The following is a 17087-nucleotide window of genomic DNA, read 5'->3' as shown; positions in this document are numbered from 1 at the left end:
AAAGTAGTCAACAAGAACAGGGGGAAGGGAGTGGTTTGATGGATTAGAACCCACTCTGGGTATGGATACTATGGATGTAGTGATATAATATGGGACTTTTATCCAAGGCCACATTGAAAGTCACACCTATATGGCCAATGCAGTACATATTCCACAACCCTGACGTTGCCAGCACCATGCTCTGTCTAACCGACTGAGCCATTAGAGCCACATAGATAATGTTGAGTTCTAGATGTACATATGGATGTACTCACTGGGGGAGGGGAAACTGTGGTCTGTGTCGTAGTCCTCAGGGGGGGCTGCTGGGGGGGTGGTGCTGTGGGGGGGCTCGCTGGCTAGGCTGTAGCGGCTTTGTGACAGCAGGCTGCCCTGTGGACCCCAACCCAGCACTGTGGGGGTCCCAATCTGCCCCCCACTGAACACTGTGGACAAACACACAGGGCCAAGGGGTTAAAAGGCACAGTCTGGAAGATTTCCTATTGTTCAATAGTTTTGCTGTTCATTGTGATTGATATTGATTGCTCAAGAATAAAACTGATCAATGGCTTACACACTAAGTACAACTGTCTTATCCCCATACAATCTCTAAATCAAAGGTTGTATTACTCTATTGTGTATATTTGTGGTGTCATATGCGTGCCAGGGTCAGGCTGTTGAAATTACAGAGAGAAGGTATACTTCCAGAGGGATGTACCTGAGTCAGTACGCTGCTTGCCCTCAGGGAGACCCTGGCTGGACACCTTGCTCTTCACGCTTCCCTCACTGTGGTCCGACTCACTGTCGCTGCCACTAGACACCACTGCAGACACACAGAAGAGACAAGACAAGAGGGCACGTCAATAGGGGATTATAACAAGACCAGTAGGTATCACATAAAAACAACACAACACCTTAGCTCTTACATCAAGAGATCTGAACCTCTTGACGAAGTGACTAGGTGATTCTCCTACAATATAGACCATGTGTAAATGAAAAAAAGTTTAAAAGGTACAGCCCAGTGTCACTCCATAATGGCATTAAAGTGTTAATTAAGAAGTTATGGGCGTTATTCATAGGGCTGGGTGATATGGGCAAAATATTATATCACGGTATAAAAAAAAAAGACAGTATGACGGTATTTGACGGTATTTTATGTTTTTGAATAATAAAAGTTCTACATTTGCTTTATGAGTAGTGTATGACCCAAGGGTGGCAACACATACATTCTAAGTGAATTCAATGGGTCTTTCGCCATTCTTATTGCTTTATACTGTTCAATTTAACGTCAACCCCCCCAAAATTCAACATTTTCATCAATTTCTGCATTTACTGCACTTATTTGAGATCATTTCCATACTGCCACATAGGGTTGCACGATATGGGCAAACAATCTAGGCCTTATATTTAATCAAATGTTGCAATTGCGATTTAGAACAACTGTTGGAATCATGGAAATAGAATGATTATTCTAGTTCTACATGTTAGAATATAATAGTGGGAACTTTGAATACAGTGTTGTTTGACTTGACAACAAATGAAAATACTAGGGAGGTGTTATTGTGACAGGGTAGGAACCAAAGTGTTGAGAAGTGTTTCCTAGAGGACCCTATAATCTTTGGCTACATTAAATGTTTTCTCCTAGCTACTTCATGTAGCTAACATAAGCTTGCTTTGCGTATTCCTCTTTGATTTAGAATACACTGTTGCATAAACAATATGCCAATTTAGGTCTACACCATCACTGGCATTGTCATGCTGTATAGCCAATTTACGTTTGCTCTGACTCAGTACATTTATTGGCTAGCAAGCGATTAGGATTCGTGATTAGCATTAGTGGCTAACAAGATTTAGGCCCAACTTGCTAAGAAAAGACAAACTAGCTGTTTGCAGATGTAAGAAACAATATAACGCTCGTGGATTTATATTAAAAAGCAAAGATAAAACAGCATCTTTGCCATCAACATTGTTGCATGTGCTGCATTGACCAAGCACACTGAACGCAAGTGTCTTGTGGTTGAGGAACAACAAATGCCCTCCTTGAGTGACAGGGGGCTGGGCTAGGTATCTGTGGAAGAGGCATGGAGAGAGAGAGAGAGAGAGAGCGAGGCGAGAGATGACTCAAGTAGCGAAGTAAACTATAAAAATGTACTTTACACATGGCGTATCACATTTAACAAACCAAACATTCAAATACCGTTAAAGGAGGTAAAGTAAAATCCCAAACCAGTCCGTGCATCAATACCGGTATATCTTAAAATATGGTATACTGCCCAGACCTAGTTATCCAACTGCAGGTGCCTCTGTATGACCTGAAGAGGGGTTCCAGTTATCATGCAAATATAATCATAAACCATTATCATAGCACAGAGACAAGCTCTCGCTCTGCTGGGACCTTCTATTGGGATAGTTCATATTGGTTTAAACAACCACATCATGCTAGCTGCAGTATCGTAAATGACACATGGCAGCCAGAGAGAGAAACTGAATCTGATTCAAACGTTAACCGATGGCTTCAGAGAGCAAGTTGCATAATCCCCTGCGCTTCGGGGTGTGCTGGGGCAATTTAGGAGTTAGGCAGGGGTGTGAGGGCACCTAACCAAGTCTGCGCCGCTCTGGCCCTCGCCATTGCATCACCACACACTGGCTTGATCAGTGGCCTGATTATGTTTTATAAAGGATAGAGAGAGAGAAATAAAAAAATACAGGAAGACCAGTGCGGGTCTGCCTTCCAATTTTTCGCAGCCCATCTGCCGTGGTTTCAATCAGGCAGGAAGGCTGGCAATGCAAGGACTGAGTGTGTGCTATACACCACCCCTTCTCTCTCTCTCTCCAAATAAACAGTCTCATTCATTTATACACACACATTCATATTGACTTGCATATACACAGGTGCAGCCACAAACCCACGCTGTCATACGCATGCACCTACTGTACACACACACACACACCCTCACTCAATCCTTTCTCATGCTCCCTGTGAAATACCACCCGGCTCTTCAATCTGGCCTGATGAATACGGCCAAGGGAGCAGCGACTTCTATGTCATTGCTGACTCACAGCAATTCCCTCCCGCACCAGCCCAAACTGTGTCAGCCCCGCAGGCAGGCAGCTATAGAGGAGAATATGAGTGCGCGTTTGACTTTTCAGCTTTCCCCAAACCAAAACGACTGCGTGGATCAATTGGGGAACAAAGTTAATATTGGAGTGGAAAATGTAAAGTTCTCAACTTCAGATTGTGCTATGCAAAACACGACACCACTTTATACAGCCTAGGCCTCAAGGACCTTTTGAATCCAAGTTTTCTAGTGTTCTAGAGGATTACAGACAGACAGATCTAAAAGGCAAATTTCAGCCATTTTATGGGAAAACTTATATTTAGGTTTTTATTTCCAGTACATCTTGCTGCTCGACAGCAATATTCTGAGGATACCATCGTAATGTGCAGCATATGTGCAATTTCCTTCCATTGTGCCCTTGAGCAAGGCACTCAACTCCAAAACTACATCCAGAGGAGCTGCCAAGTGATTGACTCTGTACTTCTCTCCACCCTTATTGTGCCAACAAACATCTGGGGTGCAGGGGTAAACTTCATTCACCTAAAAACACAGAGCTGCACAGCAATAAGCTAAAAGGAAATAAGGAGAGCCTCTGGCTGGTCTAGTGGGTAATGCTGCCTGCAGCACATATTGAGTACAGGTTAGCGTGCAAACTTATCCCACTGCTCTTACCTATATGGCTCATTCAACCTACACCCCCCACCCACACAACTATCTATACCTATAAAATCTGAAAAATACCAGTGAAATTCCAGTCTCCTTAAAAAAAATACAATGAAAAAAGGGAAACCAGTGGCATTTTGCTCGCTCTCTACATGCTTGTTGCTGTTGGCATAATGTTCCTCCCATCTCATTAAACAACCAATCAACAGTGGTGGCAAACTAACTAAATGAAGAGTAATGGCTTCCTCAGAGGAGACGCTCTGGTTTCAATTATTTGAGTTCCCGATTCAGATGTGGGACAGCAGGTAGCCTAGTGGTTAGAGTGTTGGACTAGTACCCGAAAGGTTGCAAGATCAAATCCCTGAGCTGACAAAGTAAAAATCTGTCATTCTACCCCTGAACAAGGCAGTTAACCCACTGTTCATAGGCCGTCATTGAAAATAAGAATTTGTTCTTAACTGACTTGCCTTTTTAAATAAAGGTTATAAAATAAATGCCATAGCTAGTGTGGTTGGGTAATGCAGTCAGAGGTCTCAGTGAATATAATGTGTTTGTGTGACTCAGTCACACGGCGAAGGGCAAGAATGTGAGTGAGGCATGACTGAGGTGTTCATGACTGTGTGGCCATGTTCTGTTATAATCTCCACCTGGCACAGCCAGAAGAGGACTGGCCACCCCTCATAGCCTGGTTTCTTCCTAGGTTCTGGCCATTCTAGGGAGTTTTTCCTAGCCACCGTGCTTCTACGTTTGGGGTTTTAGGCTGGGTTTCTGTACAGCACTTTGTGAAATCAGCTGATGTAAGAAGGGCTTTATAAATTAATTTGATTGATGGAGTAGACGGCGCCAAATACAAATGACAGACTTCTTAGATAGAGGTCAAGATTTAACATGTCGCTCTAACTAACAGATTGAACAGCACTATTTGTGTTGTATGCTAGTATAAAACAAATTTGGGACAAAAATATGTATTGTCACACACACCGGAGAGGTGCAGTGAAATGTGTTGTTATATGTGATGTATTTCAACCTAATTTGTCAGCATTACAACAAATCTGGCACGTTGCTGACCGTTCTTTTGAAAAAATGCTTTCAAGACCTATACACTGACATGCAGTTATTTGCCATGGCAGTGATGACAAAACTGAGAGGCATATTTCATAAGGTCTAATGACACTATATGGTATAGTGGTTGGTAAGTCTTCATCCAGTAGTACAGTATGTGTATTGCACCTGCAGTACTGTGGGGAATGCACACGGCAGCTATTTTAGCGCTTCATTTGAACAAACACAATAAAGCGCATGGGTCACGTTGAGGTCTGACTAGGAAAGCGGTGTTACCCTCTCCATCATAAAAATAAAATCTACCTCGGAATGCATTTGGCCAAATAAACATTTTTAAGAGTCACCGTCTCGAGCCTACGCCACAGATGGCGTCTGCGTTAAAAGCGTGGTTGTTCTGTCAAGTTTTCTTATTGCTCCCTGTCTCTGTGAGCCAATTTGGAAGGCCCTGTTGAATGATTGGTAGCATCACCGGCAGGCTGGCTATCTCTACCACTTATCATGCAGAAACCTGGGGTCTCCAAAGAGAGAGAGAGCAAGATCTCTAATTTCAATTGATCTTGTCCACTTCGAATATGACTCATACCTCTGAACAGCTCGTTTTAAGCACAACTCACGGGCAAGGAATGTTCATTGGCGTTTTTCAATATTTATCATCATCTTCAAAGCGTGATGTTAAAATGGGTGTCGGAGTAGGAAAACACACAGAGTGAATTTATGCAGTGTTTATCCTGAATTACAGATTGAAATGCCTCCCTTTTTAGTTGCCAAATGGAGCACTTAGTATTCAGGCACATCACTTAGTACGAGAGCTTCACCCTGTTAGTGGGAATGGGGAGATTGTCACCCAAGTCAATGAAAGCACATTTAATTGATGGTCATGATGACATGCAGTGGCAGGGTTATAGAATTCTTCTGAGCAATGGTATACAAAGCCATTGACCTAGAACCTTCCTTACTATTAAAGCTATAGACAAAGCCAAGGAGATTGAACAGTTTTGTAATTCAAAATCAATGTTACCGATAGCCTTAAAACAGAACAGCAGTATGGTAAAAGGAGAATGGATATGGGACAGGTCCCCTTGATTAAAAAGACCTGAATCAAGATCAAATCTAAATGTATTTGTCACATGCTTTGTAAACAACAGATGTAGACTAACAGTGAAATACTGACACAATGAGTAACGATAACTTGGCTATATACATGGGGTACCAGTACCGAGTCAATGTGCAGGGGTACGAGGTAATTGAGGTAGATATTTACATATAAGTAGGGATAAAGTGACTAGGCACTTTATCCCTAAAGTGACATAGCAGTGGCTATGTGATGAGTCAAAAGAGTTGAAAAAAGGGTCAATGCAGATAGTTAATTAGTTAACCAATAGCTACCCTGACTAACTATTTCTTATGGCCAGTCTTACTAACTTGTTGGTCAACCAGCCACAGTGGCAGGTAGATTTAAAAAACAATCTACCAGCCACTCAGATTTTTTACCAGACAACACATTTTTCTGGGCCAATATTTTAGTCCTGTATTCACAGTTTGATGGCTAATTGGAGGTCATAACGAGATTTATTATAAGCGTCTGGATTAGTGTCCCGCTCCTTGAAAGCAGCAGCTCTAGCCTTTAGTTCAGTTGGGATATGTACGTACGGTCACAACGTGGTTGACGTTGTCGATGCACTTATTAATGAAGCTGTTGACTGATGTGGTAAACTCCTCAATGTTATCGGATGAATCCCGGAACATATTCCAGTCTGTGCTAGTGAAACAGTGTTGTGGACGAATCAGAATTAGTTGGGTAACATAGATAATTAAGATGTTTTATTAGTATAATATGCTTATTTGAGGTACTTGTCATTAGAAAGTGTCCATTGGACTCTGGTGTCTTTTCAGTTGCACGTCTCCCTTAGCTGGGGCTCAGACACTTGGGGCCCAGAGAGGGGAGAGGTCAGACTTGTCGTCATGGGAATGTGTCTTTACCTATTTCTTAAACCATGTGAAGGGATGGCGTGATTAATGGGGAACCAATGACTTGTCTCCACAATGTCTGTGAGCAAGTCACTCCCTCCTTTTCTTTATTGTGGGGAGGATTATGGCAGTAAATGGACTCTTGTATGTCCTCTCTTAGATCTCACACTTATCCTGTGATAATATATGGCCTAGAGGCTCACTCCCCCCAGTGAGCCTGTCCAGGAGAGGGGTCAAGAGGGGGTTTGCTTGAGATGGGAGTATCTAGAGTTGAAAATTGATATATGCCATTGGATGAAATAGTTTTGTTCAATACCGTACCAGGGAGGGACAGTTCTAAGGGGACCAGATACTGGGCTATATAATGAACCCTGTTGACATAGCAGTTACTGTCTGATGTGTTTTATTGATATCTGTCATACAAAACTTAACCTTAGTGAACTGTTACTAAGTATCTGTGGTTTGTCAATGTACGTTGAAGGGGGTGTATCGTTGCTATAAAAGATCCCTGTAGCCATTCTGTAATCACCTCATTCAATGATTCATTCGAGAGTGCATTATTGAAGGTCAAGTACTTTTGCAAAAGTATCTTAAGTATTAAAGATGTAGTTTAACTCGGACTGGTGTGTTTGTAACTCTTCTCATTTGGTAATGCAGAAATTAGCCACCACAACAGTCCTGTAGCTTAGCATCTGCTTCATCGGACCACTTCCATATTGAGCACGTCACTGGTACTTCCTGTTTGAGATTTTGCTTGTAAGCAGGAGGATAGTTTGATTTGGTCAGATTTGCCAAATGGAGGGCTAGGGAGAGATTTGTATGAGTTTCTGTGTGTGGAGTAAAGGTGATGAAGTGTTTTTTTGCTTTTAGTTGCACAGGTGACATGCTGGTAAAAAAAATCACCAGACACTAGGAACGCCGGCTCTGGATGTGCATTTGTATTTTCTTGTTTGCTTATGGCCCTATACAGCTCGTTGAGTGCAGCCTTAGTGCCAGCATTGGTTTGTGGTGGTAAATCCCCCTCAACAGAGAACAGAGGGCATTTCCCATTTCAACCTTTGACAGAATGGAGATCCAAAAGATATTGTCCAGAGACAGAGCAACCCTCCCTCTCCCTCCATGTCAACCCCGCATCCCTCCATCCTAAAATAACCACCCATTGCCTTCTATAAACTCATCAATAGCGGGGTATTATGATCATTACTCGGTTAGCACAGCCAAATACAGAATTTCAGGCACACTAATGAAACCCATTTTGGGAATTTACATAAATGATCTCTGATTAACCCAGGGAAATTAATTCAAATGATCTTGGGGCATTTCACCATGGAGGAAGAGCTGATAGATAGTCGGAGCCAACCGAAATGTAGCCCCAGACAATAAGGCTGCATCTCAAATGGCACCCTATTTCCTATAAAGTGCACTATATAGGGAAGAGGGTGCCATTTGGGACTCACCCCCATTCAACTAGATAACCCCATTCATCTAGATGGATGGGGCGAGGTCAAGCACAATAGCTTTATCTATCGCCGAGTCGAAACAACACAGGTCAATGAATAATAAGCAAGATGCTATTTGGACATGGTTGTGGTTAGTAAAATGACTGGTTTCGTGCCTCGTAGAAGAAAAGGTTGATTAATACATGAACACGCACACGACTCACAAACAAACAAAAAAATGGTTGAAGCATCCACCCACACAAAGCATTGTAAGTAAAACAAACCCGTCCTCCAAACACAGAATCCTCTGTATTCTAAGTGTTCTAAACTGGTGGATATTTTAATGAGCCGAGCCAGTCATTAAACAGTGAATCATCTCCCTATCTTTAGAGACCAGTGTTTCTCCATGCTGTGCAACAGCCACAAGGCTCCACCTAAAGCTAGAAATAGGACTGAGGACAGACCAGTGCTCTCATTGCTCAATCTCACACTTCCCTGATGAGCGGCAGAGAAGTCAGGCGCAGGAGAGCAGAAACTGATTTACAACGGTTGTTTTTAATTACCATAAACCACCGTCAACAGAACAATACAATAAATGGGTCAAACAAAACCCGATCAATACCAGCATACCGTGCACAAGCACTACAACAAACAATTACGGACAAGGACATGGGGGGGAACAGAGGGTTAAATACATAACATGTAATTGATGGAATTGGAACCAGGTGTGATGGAAGACAAGACAAAACCAATGGAAAATGAAAAGTGGATCGGCGATGGCTAGAAGGTCGGTGACGTCGACCGCTGCCCGAACAAGGAGAAGGACCAACTTCGGCGGAAGTCATTACAGGTAAAATGTTGGCAGTGTAAACTTAAAACAACAAAAAACATATATAAAGTATGTTGAAAAGATAACAGAACTATATATACTGTATGTTTAAATAAGATCATCATTCAAAACTAACAAACAACAATAAAAAAACTACACAGTCAGAGAATCTAAAGTTCCCAAAATGTCTTGGCATGGGGCCCTCAATGATTTTGTTATAATGTTTGAGTCACTCAGATAGCATAATAACAGCATAAGCTATGGCAAAATGTGTAAAATTGCAGGGAACTATCTTTAAAACGGTAAAATGTTCTCTCCGCCCCATGGAAAAATGTGTAGAATAGTAGGAAAGTAGCTTTAAACATTTTTTTTTTCTCTCAGCCCCATGAAGGGAGACTTTATAGAAATCCCCTTAAAAATCCCACAGGTCCACACCCTGACAGGTAGATGTGTAGTGACCTACAGTATACATAAAAAGACACACATGCACGCGCACACACACACACACACACACACACACACACACACACACACACACACACACACACACACACACACACACACACACACACACACACACACACACACACACACACACACAGTTTATGTGTATTAAACTATATAGGATATGCACAAACACACAAGGTACAGTGAGTGTGCTATGCAGCACACACGCACGACGTGCACAACACAGATAAAAACCCAACGATCTGTTATTCTTGATTCAATGAAGTAGTTCAGTGTGTGATTCACTGATTCTTTCTCTTTCAAGATGCAGTCATAAATATGATGCTGTTTAAGAGGTGGTCTGAGGGGCGTCACCTCACTTTCCATTTGGGGCCAACAAAGGTTTGAGAACATGAATTCAATGTCAGAATGTTGAAATCTAAATCTAAAATGTCACTAACTGCTTACCAAACTCAGGGTGGTATACGCTAAGCTCAGACAGATGTTTTTCGCTCAGGATTCAATAAATACTAAAGGCTTCAGTTATGGCCTTGTGATAGAGAATAAACAGAGGAGACGCTCACATATCTATTGAGGAAAATGCAGCGACAAACACTTTTAGAATAGCTTAGGAGGACGGTCAGAAACACATCTGTGGCCTTGCATCAAAGGCTGTTTGTTCATTCCCCAGGTGACTCATAGCAAATATGTGGCATAATGGAGCTCAGAGGCCCCCAGCTAGCCATTCAACATCAGAGATGAGGAGCTTGGCCCTGAGAAACACCATAGAAAACATAGATGAGGCCTTTAGAAAGGGAGACTTGCATTCTAAGGCAAGGATACTTTTGACCTTGTTGGTTATAAAGCTGTGAGAGTAACAGTGTCCACATTTTATCAAAATGCTATAGTGATTGTAAGGTGCATCCAAAGCACAATTGCAGATAATATATAGAATGTGTTATACTGTAGCTCCACAGAGACAATAGACAGTGATGATGATGCATCTCCCTGTTATCCTGTTACATCTAGGGGGCAGTAATTTCACGGCTGGATAAAAAACGTACCCGATTTAATCTGATTATTAGTCCTGCCCAGAAACTGGAATATGCATATAATTATTAGCTTTGGAGAGAAAACACTCCAAAGTTTCTGAAACTGTTTGAATGGTGTCTGTGAGTATAACAGAACTCCTATGGCAGGCAAAAACCTGAGATGCTTCTGTTCAGGAAGTACCCTGTCTGAACATTTCTTGCCCTTCTTTATTATCTCTGTCGTTTACAAAGGATCTCTGCTCTTACGTGACACTTCTCACGTCAACAATGGAGTCTCACAGCCCGGGAAAAACAGGAATGATGTCATTCAAAGCCCTGGCTGAAGCACACGAGAGCAAATGCTGAGTGGTCAGTCAATGGACTAAGCCTTAGGCGCGTGACACGCCCCGCCCCCGGCTTTTGGTTTTTTCCTCAGTTTACAGACAGGCAGATTCCCGGTCGGAATATTATCGCTTCTCTACGAGATAAATTGCATAAATATTGGTTTTAAACAGCGGTTGACATGCTTCGAAGTACGGTAATGGAATATTTCGAAATTTTTTGTCATATTTTGCGTCATGCTCGTGGCCGAGATTTAGCGTTGGGATAGTGTCTAGAACGCACGAACAAAACGTCGCTGTTTGGATATAACGATGGATTATTTGGGACCAAACCTACATTTGTTATTGAAGTAGAAGTCCTGGCAGTGTATTCTGATGAAGAACAAGCAAGGTAAGAACATTTTTCTTATAGGAAATGTGATTTTGGTGAAGGCTACACTGGGTGGGTGTCTAAATAGCTAGCCCTGTAACGCCGGGCTATGTACTTACATTATTGCAAAATGTGCTTCATCCGAAAAGCTATTTTAAAATCGGACATATCGAGTGCATAGAGGAGTTCTGTATCTATAATTCTTAAAATAATTGTTATGCTTTTTGTGAACGTTTATCGTGAGTAATTTAGTAAAATCACCGGAAGTGTTCGGTGGGAATGCTAGTTCTGAACGTCACATGCTAATGTAAAAAGCTGGTTTTTGATATAAATATGAACTTGATTGAACAGACATGCATGTATTGTATAACACAATGTCCTAGGTGTGTCATCTGATGAAGATCATCAAAGGTTAGTGCTGCATTTAGATATGGTTTGGGTTTATGTGACATGATATGCTAGCTTGAAAAATGGCTGTGTGATTATTCCTGGCTGGGTACTCTGCTGACATAATCTAATGTTTTGCTTTCGCTGTAAAGCCTTTTTGAAATCGGACAGTTTGGTTAGATAAAGGAGAGTCTTGTCTTTAAATAGCTGTAACATAGTCATATGTTTGAAAAGTGTAAGTTTTCGGATTTAGAGGAGTTTGAATTTCGCGCCCCGCCCATCATTGGATATTGGAGCAGACGTTCCGCTAGCGGAACGTGTAGATGTAAGAAGTTATCATTGTCATGTTATCAGATTTGACAACTGAAGATAAATGGCAAGAAAGATCTGGATTCACCTTCCCTTGTAGGGAGGAGATATTGGACCTGAAGCAGCCCACACATATCAGAAAAAACATTTCTTAACCATGCTTCTCTAAAACTGTGAGAGTAAAACAACAAAATGAGGAGTTGACTGGATGTCCTTTGGGTGGTGAACCATTCTTGATATGCACGGGAAACCCAGCAGCATTGCAGTTCTTGACACACTCAAACTGGTGCGTCTGGAACATACGAATGGCACACATACACAATCCATGTCTCAATTGTTTCGAGGCTTAAAAATCCTTCTTTAATAACCTGTCTCCTCTACTTCATCGACACTAATTTAATTGGATTTAACAAATTACATCAATAAGGGACCATAGCTTTCAGCTGGATTCAGCTGGTCAGTGTATGTCATGGAAAGAGCACTGTTTTTTACACTCAGTGTATACTATGTACTAACCATACTACACACTATTTAGAACATACTATTCAGTAAAAATGTATGTAAGCAACAAAACAACATACTAAGCTAATCCATGCAAAGAAGGCATTATCTTAAGTGCAATTGGGTTGTTCCACGCCATTCGTTCATTAAGGCACAGCCCATCCCCTTTATCCAATTATCAGCTTTTGTCAAACACGTGTGTAGGAAAATACTATTATTTTCCTCAATAGTGTGCAGCGAATTCATGCTAAATGAAAAACGTAAATAAATATGACATCCTGATATTTAATGTACTAAAGTTTCACATACTATTATACTCTTTTCTTTACTACCCAAAAAGCCTAGTAATATTATGAGTTTTCGGACACGCCCAGTGAAGCTTCATCCTAATCAAACATGGACTTAAAGAGTATTCTAAAATCTAAGGTCATCTCTATGTCACTGTTTTGTAACTTTACAAAAACAAACTGAAATCATGATGAATTTCTGTCTTATAAAGAACTGATGTTTTTTTTCAGTTCAAGCATGTCTCAAAAGAAGCCGCAACAGGACACCAAATTTACCCATTTTAAACTATTCCAAATAAGGAATAACTGCATTACAGTGGACATGGGGAGTGACTGACTGACCTTTGCTGTGTGCCCATGTGTAGGTGCGGCTGACAGTGGAACTCCTGGCCATCTTCTGCCCTCCTCCATTGGCTCCTCGCAGTCCCAGAGGAGCACCACTCGGCCCCTCCTTCCCAGGGTACACGTACTTGGGCATGAACTTGTAGAACCAGGCTCCAGAGCGCTTCCACACCTGGATAACACATACAAAAGGGTTGTCGTCAGTTTTGAGGACAAATGTGTGAGTGCCTACTAGTTCAATTAGTACTTTTTCAGTTTTCATAAGTTTTCTCTAGTTTCCTGGATACCGAACGTGGCCCTGGTTTACAAATTGCGAGGCGCAACCTCACATCAGACAAACATTGAAAATGTGCAATTTGCATACAGTATATTAAACATAAAAAATGACAGCTTTTCCATGCATACCCAAAAGGAAAATAACTATAATTTCAAAGACACAGATTGGTCTAAAAGCAATGTCTGAGCTCCAATAGCCCGCAACAGTCCTGTCTGGAGAAGGACTGACAGTCTCCTGACAAAAGCATGCTAACAAACTGGTGGTGGGCGCTAGGCTCACCACCGTTCAGTGCTGTGGGCAAGCCATGTGCCACTAATGGACAGCAGGCACTAAAATGTCAGGGCCGATAGCAGCTGCTCCAGAGTTGGCAAGTGCCACATCCTAGCCGGAAACACTTTCCTCATTTCTGCCGGCCTACTGCATTATCACATTTTATCAAGAAGGCAACATTTTCACATTTGTATCAGCAAGTAAGCTCCCCGAAAATCCCTGAAAATCAGCAGGAAGAAGTAAGCATTCCAAAAATGATGTTCTCATTCCGGCTTCCACTTTGGGCGAATCTACAGTGAGGGAAAAAAGTATTTGATCCCCTGTTTATTTTGTACATTTTCCCACTGACAAAGAAATTATCAGTCTATAATTTTAATGGTAGGTTTATTTGAACAGTGAGAGACAGAATAACAACAACAAAAAATCCAGAAAAACATATGTAAAAAATGTTATAAATTGATTTGCATTTTAATGAGGGAAATAAGTATTTGACCCCCTCTCAATCAGAAAGATTTCTGGCTCCCAGGTGTCTTTTATACAGGTAATGAGCTGAGATAAGGAGCACACTCTTAAAGGGAGTGCTCCTAATCTCAGTTTGTTACCTGTATAAAAGACACCTTTCCACAGAAGCAATCAATCAATCAGAATCCAAACTCTCCACCATGGCCAAGACCAAAGAGCTCTCCAAGGATGTAAGGGACAAGATTGTAGACCTAAACAAGGCTGAAATGGGCTAAAAGACCATCGCCAAGCAGCTTGGTGAGAATGTGACAACAGTTGGTGCGATTATTCGCAAATGGAAGAAACACAAAAGAACTGTCAATCTCCCTCGGCCTGGGGCTCCATGCAAGATCTCACCTCGTGGAGTTGCAATGATCATGAGAATGGTGAGGAATCAGTCCAGAACTACAAGGGAGGATCTTGTCAATGATCTCAAGGCAGCTGGGACTATAGTCACCAAGAAAACAATTGGTAACACACTACGCCATGAAGGACTGAAATCCTGCAGCGCCCGCAAGGTCCCCCTGCTCAAGAAAGCACATATACATGCCCGTCTGAAGTTTGCCAATGAACATCTGAATGATTCAGAGAACAACCGGGTGAAAGTGTTGTGGTCAGATGAGACCAAAATGGAGCTCTTTGGCATCAACTCAACTTGCCGTGTTTGGAGGAGGAGGAATGCTGCCTATGACCCCAAGAACACCATCCCCACCGTCAAACATGGAGGTGGAAACATTATGCTTTGGGGGTGTTTTTCTGCTAAGGGGACAGGACAACTTCACCGCATCAAAGGGACGATGGACGGGGCCATGTACCGTCAAATCTTGGGTGAGAACCTCCTTCCCTCAGCCAGGGCATTGAAAATGGGTCGTGGATGGGTATTCCAGCATGACAATGACCCAAAACACACAGTCAAGGCAACAAAGGAGTGGCTCAAGAAGAAGCACATTAAGGTCCTGGAGTGGCCTAGCCAGTCTCCAGACCTTAATCCCATAGAAAATCTGTGGAGGGAGCTGAAGGTTCAAGTTGCCAAACGTCAGCCTCGAAACCTTAATGACTTGGAGAAGATCTGCAAAGAGAAGTGGGACAAAATCCCTCCTGAGATGTGTGCAAACCTGGTGGCCAACTACAAGAAACATCTGACCTCTTTGATTGCCAACAAAAGTTTTGCCACCAAGTACTAAGTCATGTTTTGCAGAGGGGTCAAATACTTATTTCCCTCATTAAAATGCAAATCAATTTATAACATTTTTGACATGTGTTTTTCTGGATTTTTTTGTTCAAATAAACCTACCATTAAAATTATAGACTGATAATTTCTTTGTCAGTGGGCAAACGTACAAAATCAGCAGGGGATCAAATACTTTTTTCCCTCACTGTATGTACAACTCAAGTACACTGTACTGAATTGAAAAGAAATGCCTTTTTTCCTCATAAGCTATAGTAAGTAATCAAGAATATCATTTTTTACTCAAACTATCAAGTCAGTTTCTGAAATAAATGAAGCAATTGCATGGTAACCATGCATTAAGATTCAAATTCTTGGATGACCATGGAGCTCAAATGAAAGGTTAGAGAACTGTTTTCTAGTAAATAAGGTTTAAACTGTATTTCTTTGAACCCTGTACTTCTATTTCAAATAAAATTAAATCAAATTGTATTAGTGCCATGCGCCGAAAACAACAGGTGTAGACCTTACAGTGAAATGCTTACTTATGAGCCCCTAACCATCAATGCAGTTAAAAAAATATATATATAAAAATAAAAAATACAGATGAGAATAAGAAATAAAAGTAAGAAGTAATTAAAGAGCAGCAGTAAAATAACAATTGTGAGACTATATACAGGGGGGTACCGGTACAGAGTCAATGTGTGGGGGCACCGGTTAGTTGAGGCAATATGTACATGTGGGCAAAGTGACTATGCATAGATCATAACAACAGAGAGTAGCAGCGGTGTCAAAGGGGGGAGGGCAATGCAAATAGTCTGGGTAGTCATTTGATTAGGTGTTCAGGAGCCTTAATGCTTGGGGGTAGAAGTTGTTTAGAAGCCTCTTGGACCTAGACTTGGTGCTCCAGTACCGCTTGCCGTGCGGCAGCAGAGAGAACAGTCTATGACTAGGGTGGCTGGAGTCGTTGGCAATTTTTAGGGACTTCCTCTGACACCGCCTGGTATAAAGGTCCTGGTTTGCAGGGAGCTTGGTCCCAGTGATGTACTGGGCTGTTCTCACTACCCTCTGTAGTGCCTTGCGGTCGGAGGCCGAGCAGTTGCCATACAAGGCAGTGATGCAAAAAGTCAGGATGCTCTCGATGGTGCAGCTGTAGAACCATTTGAGGATCTGAGGACCCATGCCAAATCTTTTCAGTCTCCTGAGGGGGAACAGGTTTTGTCCCATCAGTAAGTCCAGGATCCAGTTGCAGAGGGAGGTGTTTAGGTCCAGGGTCGTTAGCTTATTGATGAGCTTTGAGGGCACTATGGTGTTGAACGCTGAGCTGTTGTCAATGAATAGCATTCTCACATAAGTGTTCCTTTTGTCCAGGTGGGAAAGGGCAGTGTAGAGTGCAATAGAGATTGTAAAATCTGTGGATCTGTTGGGGCAGTATACAAATTGGAGTGGGTCTAGGGTTTCTAGGATAACGGTGTTGATGTGAGCCATGTCCAGCCATTCAAAGTACTTCATGGCTACAGACATGAGCGCTACGGGTCGGTAGTCATTTAGGCAGGTTACCTTAGTGTTCTTGGCCACAGGCACTATGGTCATCTGCTTAAAACATGTTGGCATTACAGACTCGGACACGGAGAGGTTGAAAATGTCAGTGAAGACACTCGCCAGTTGGTCAGCGCATGCTCGCAGTACACGTCGTGGTTATCTATCTGGCCCTGCAGCCTTGTGAATGTTAACCTGTCTAAAGGTCTTACCAACATCGGCTGCAGAGAGCGTGATCACACAGTCTTCCGGAACAGCTGGTGCTCTCATGCATGTTTCAGTGTTATTTGCCTCGAAGCGAGCATAGAAGTAGTTTAGCTC

General features: G+C 42.1%; 1 protein-coding gene across 1 annotated transcript in view; it reads right to left on the bottom strand.

Annotated features, from left to right (window-relative positions):
* Positions 1-228: 228 nt before the first annotated feature.
* The window catches only part of LOC115155075 (rab effector Noc2-like), a 72376-nt gene continuing 55517 nt past the window's right edge, over positions 229-17087 (bottom strand). The window contains exons 6-8 of the mRNA XM_029701863.1: positions 13012-13183; positions 695-799; positions 229-422 (exon numbers count right to left, since the gene is read on the bottom strand). Of these exons, the coding sequence (XP_029557723.1) occupies positions 229-422; positions 695-799; positions 13012-13183 (471 nt within the window). The remainder of the gene's footprint in view (positions 423-694; positions 800-13011; positions 13184-17087) is intronic.

The sequence above is a fragment of the Salmo trutta genome, chromosome 19 (assembly GCF_901001165.1).
Source record: "Salmo trutta chromosome 19, fSalTru1.1, whole genome shotgun sequence".
Lineage (NCBI taxonomy): Eukaryota > Metazoa > Chordata > Actinopteri > Salmoniformes > Salmonidae > Salmo > Salmo trutta.
Note: the sequence above shows the minus strand (reverse complement) of the source record. Positions and strands in the feature narration are given on the sequence as shown.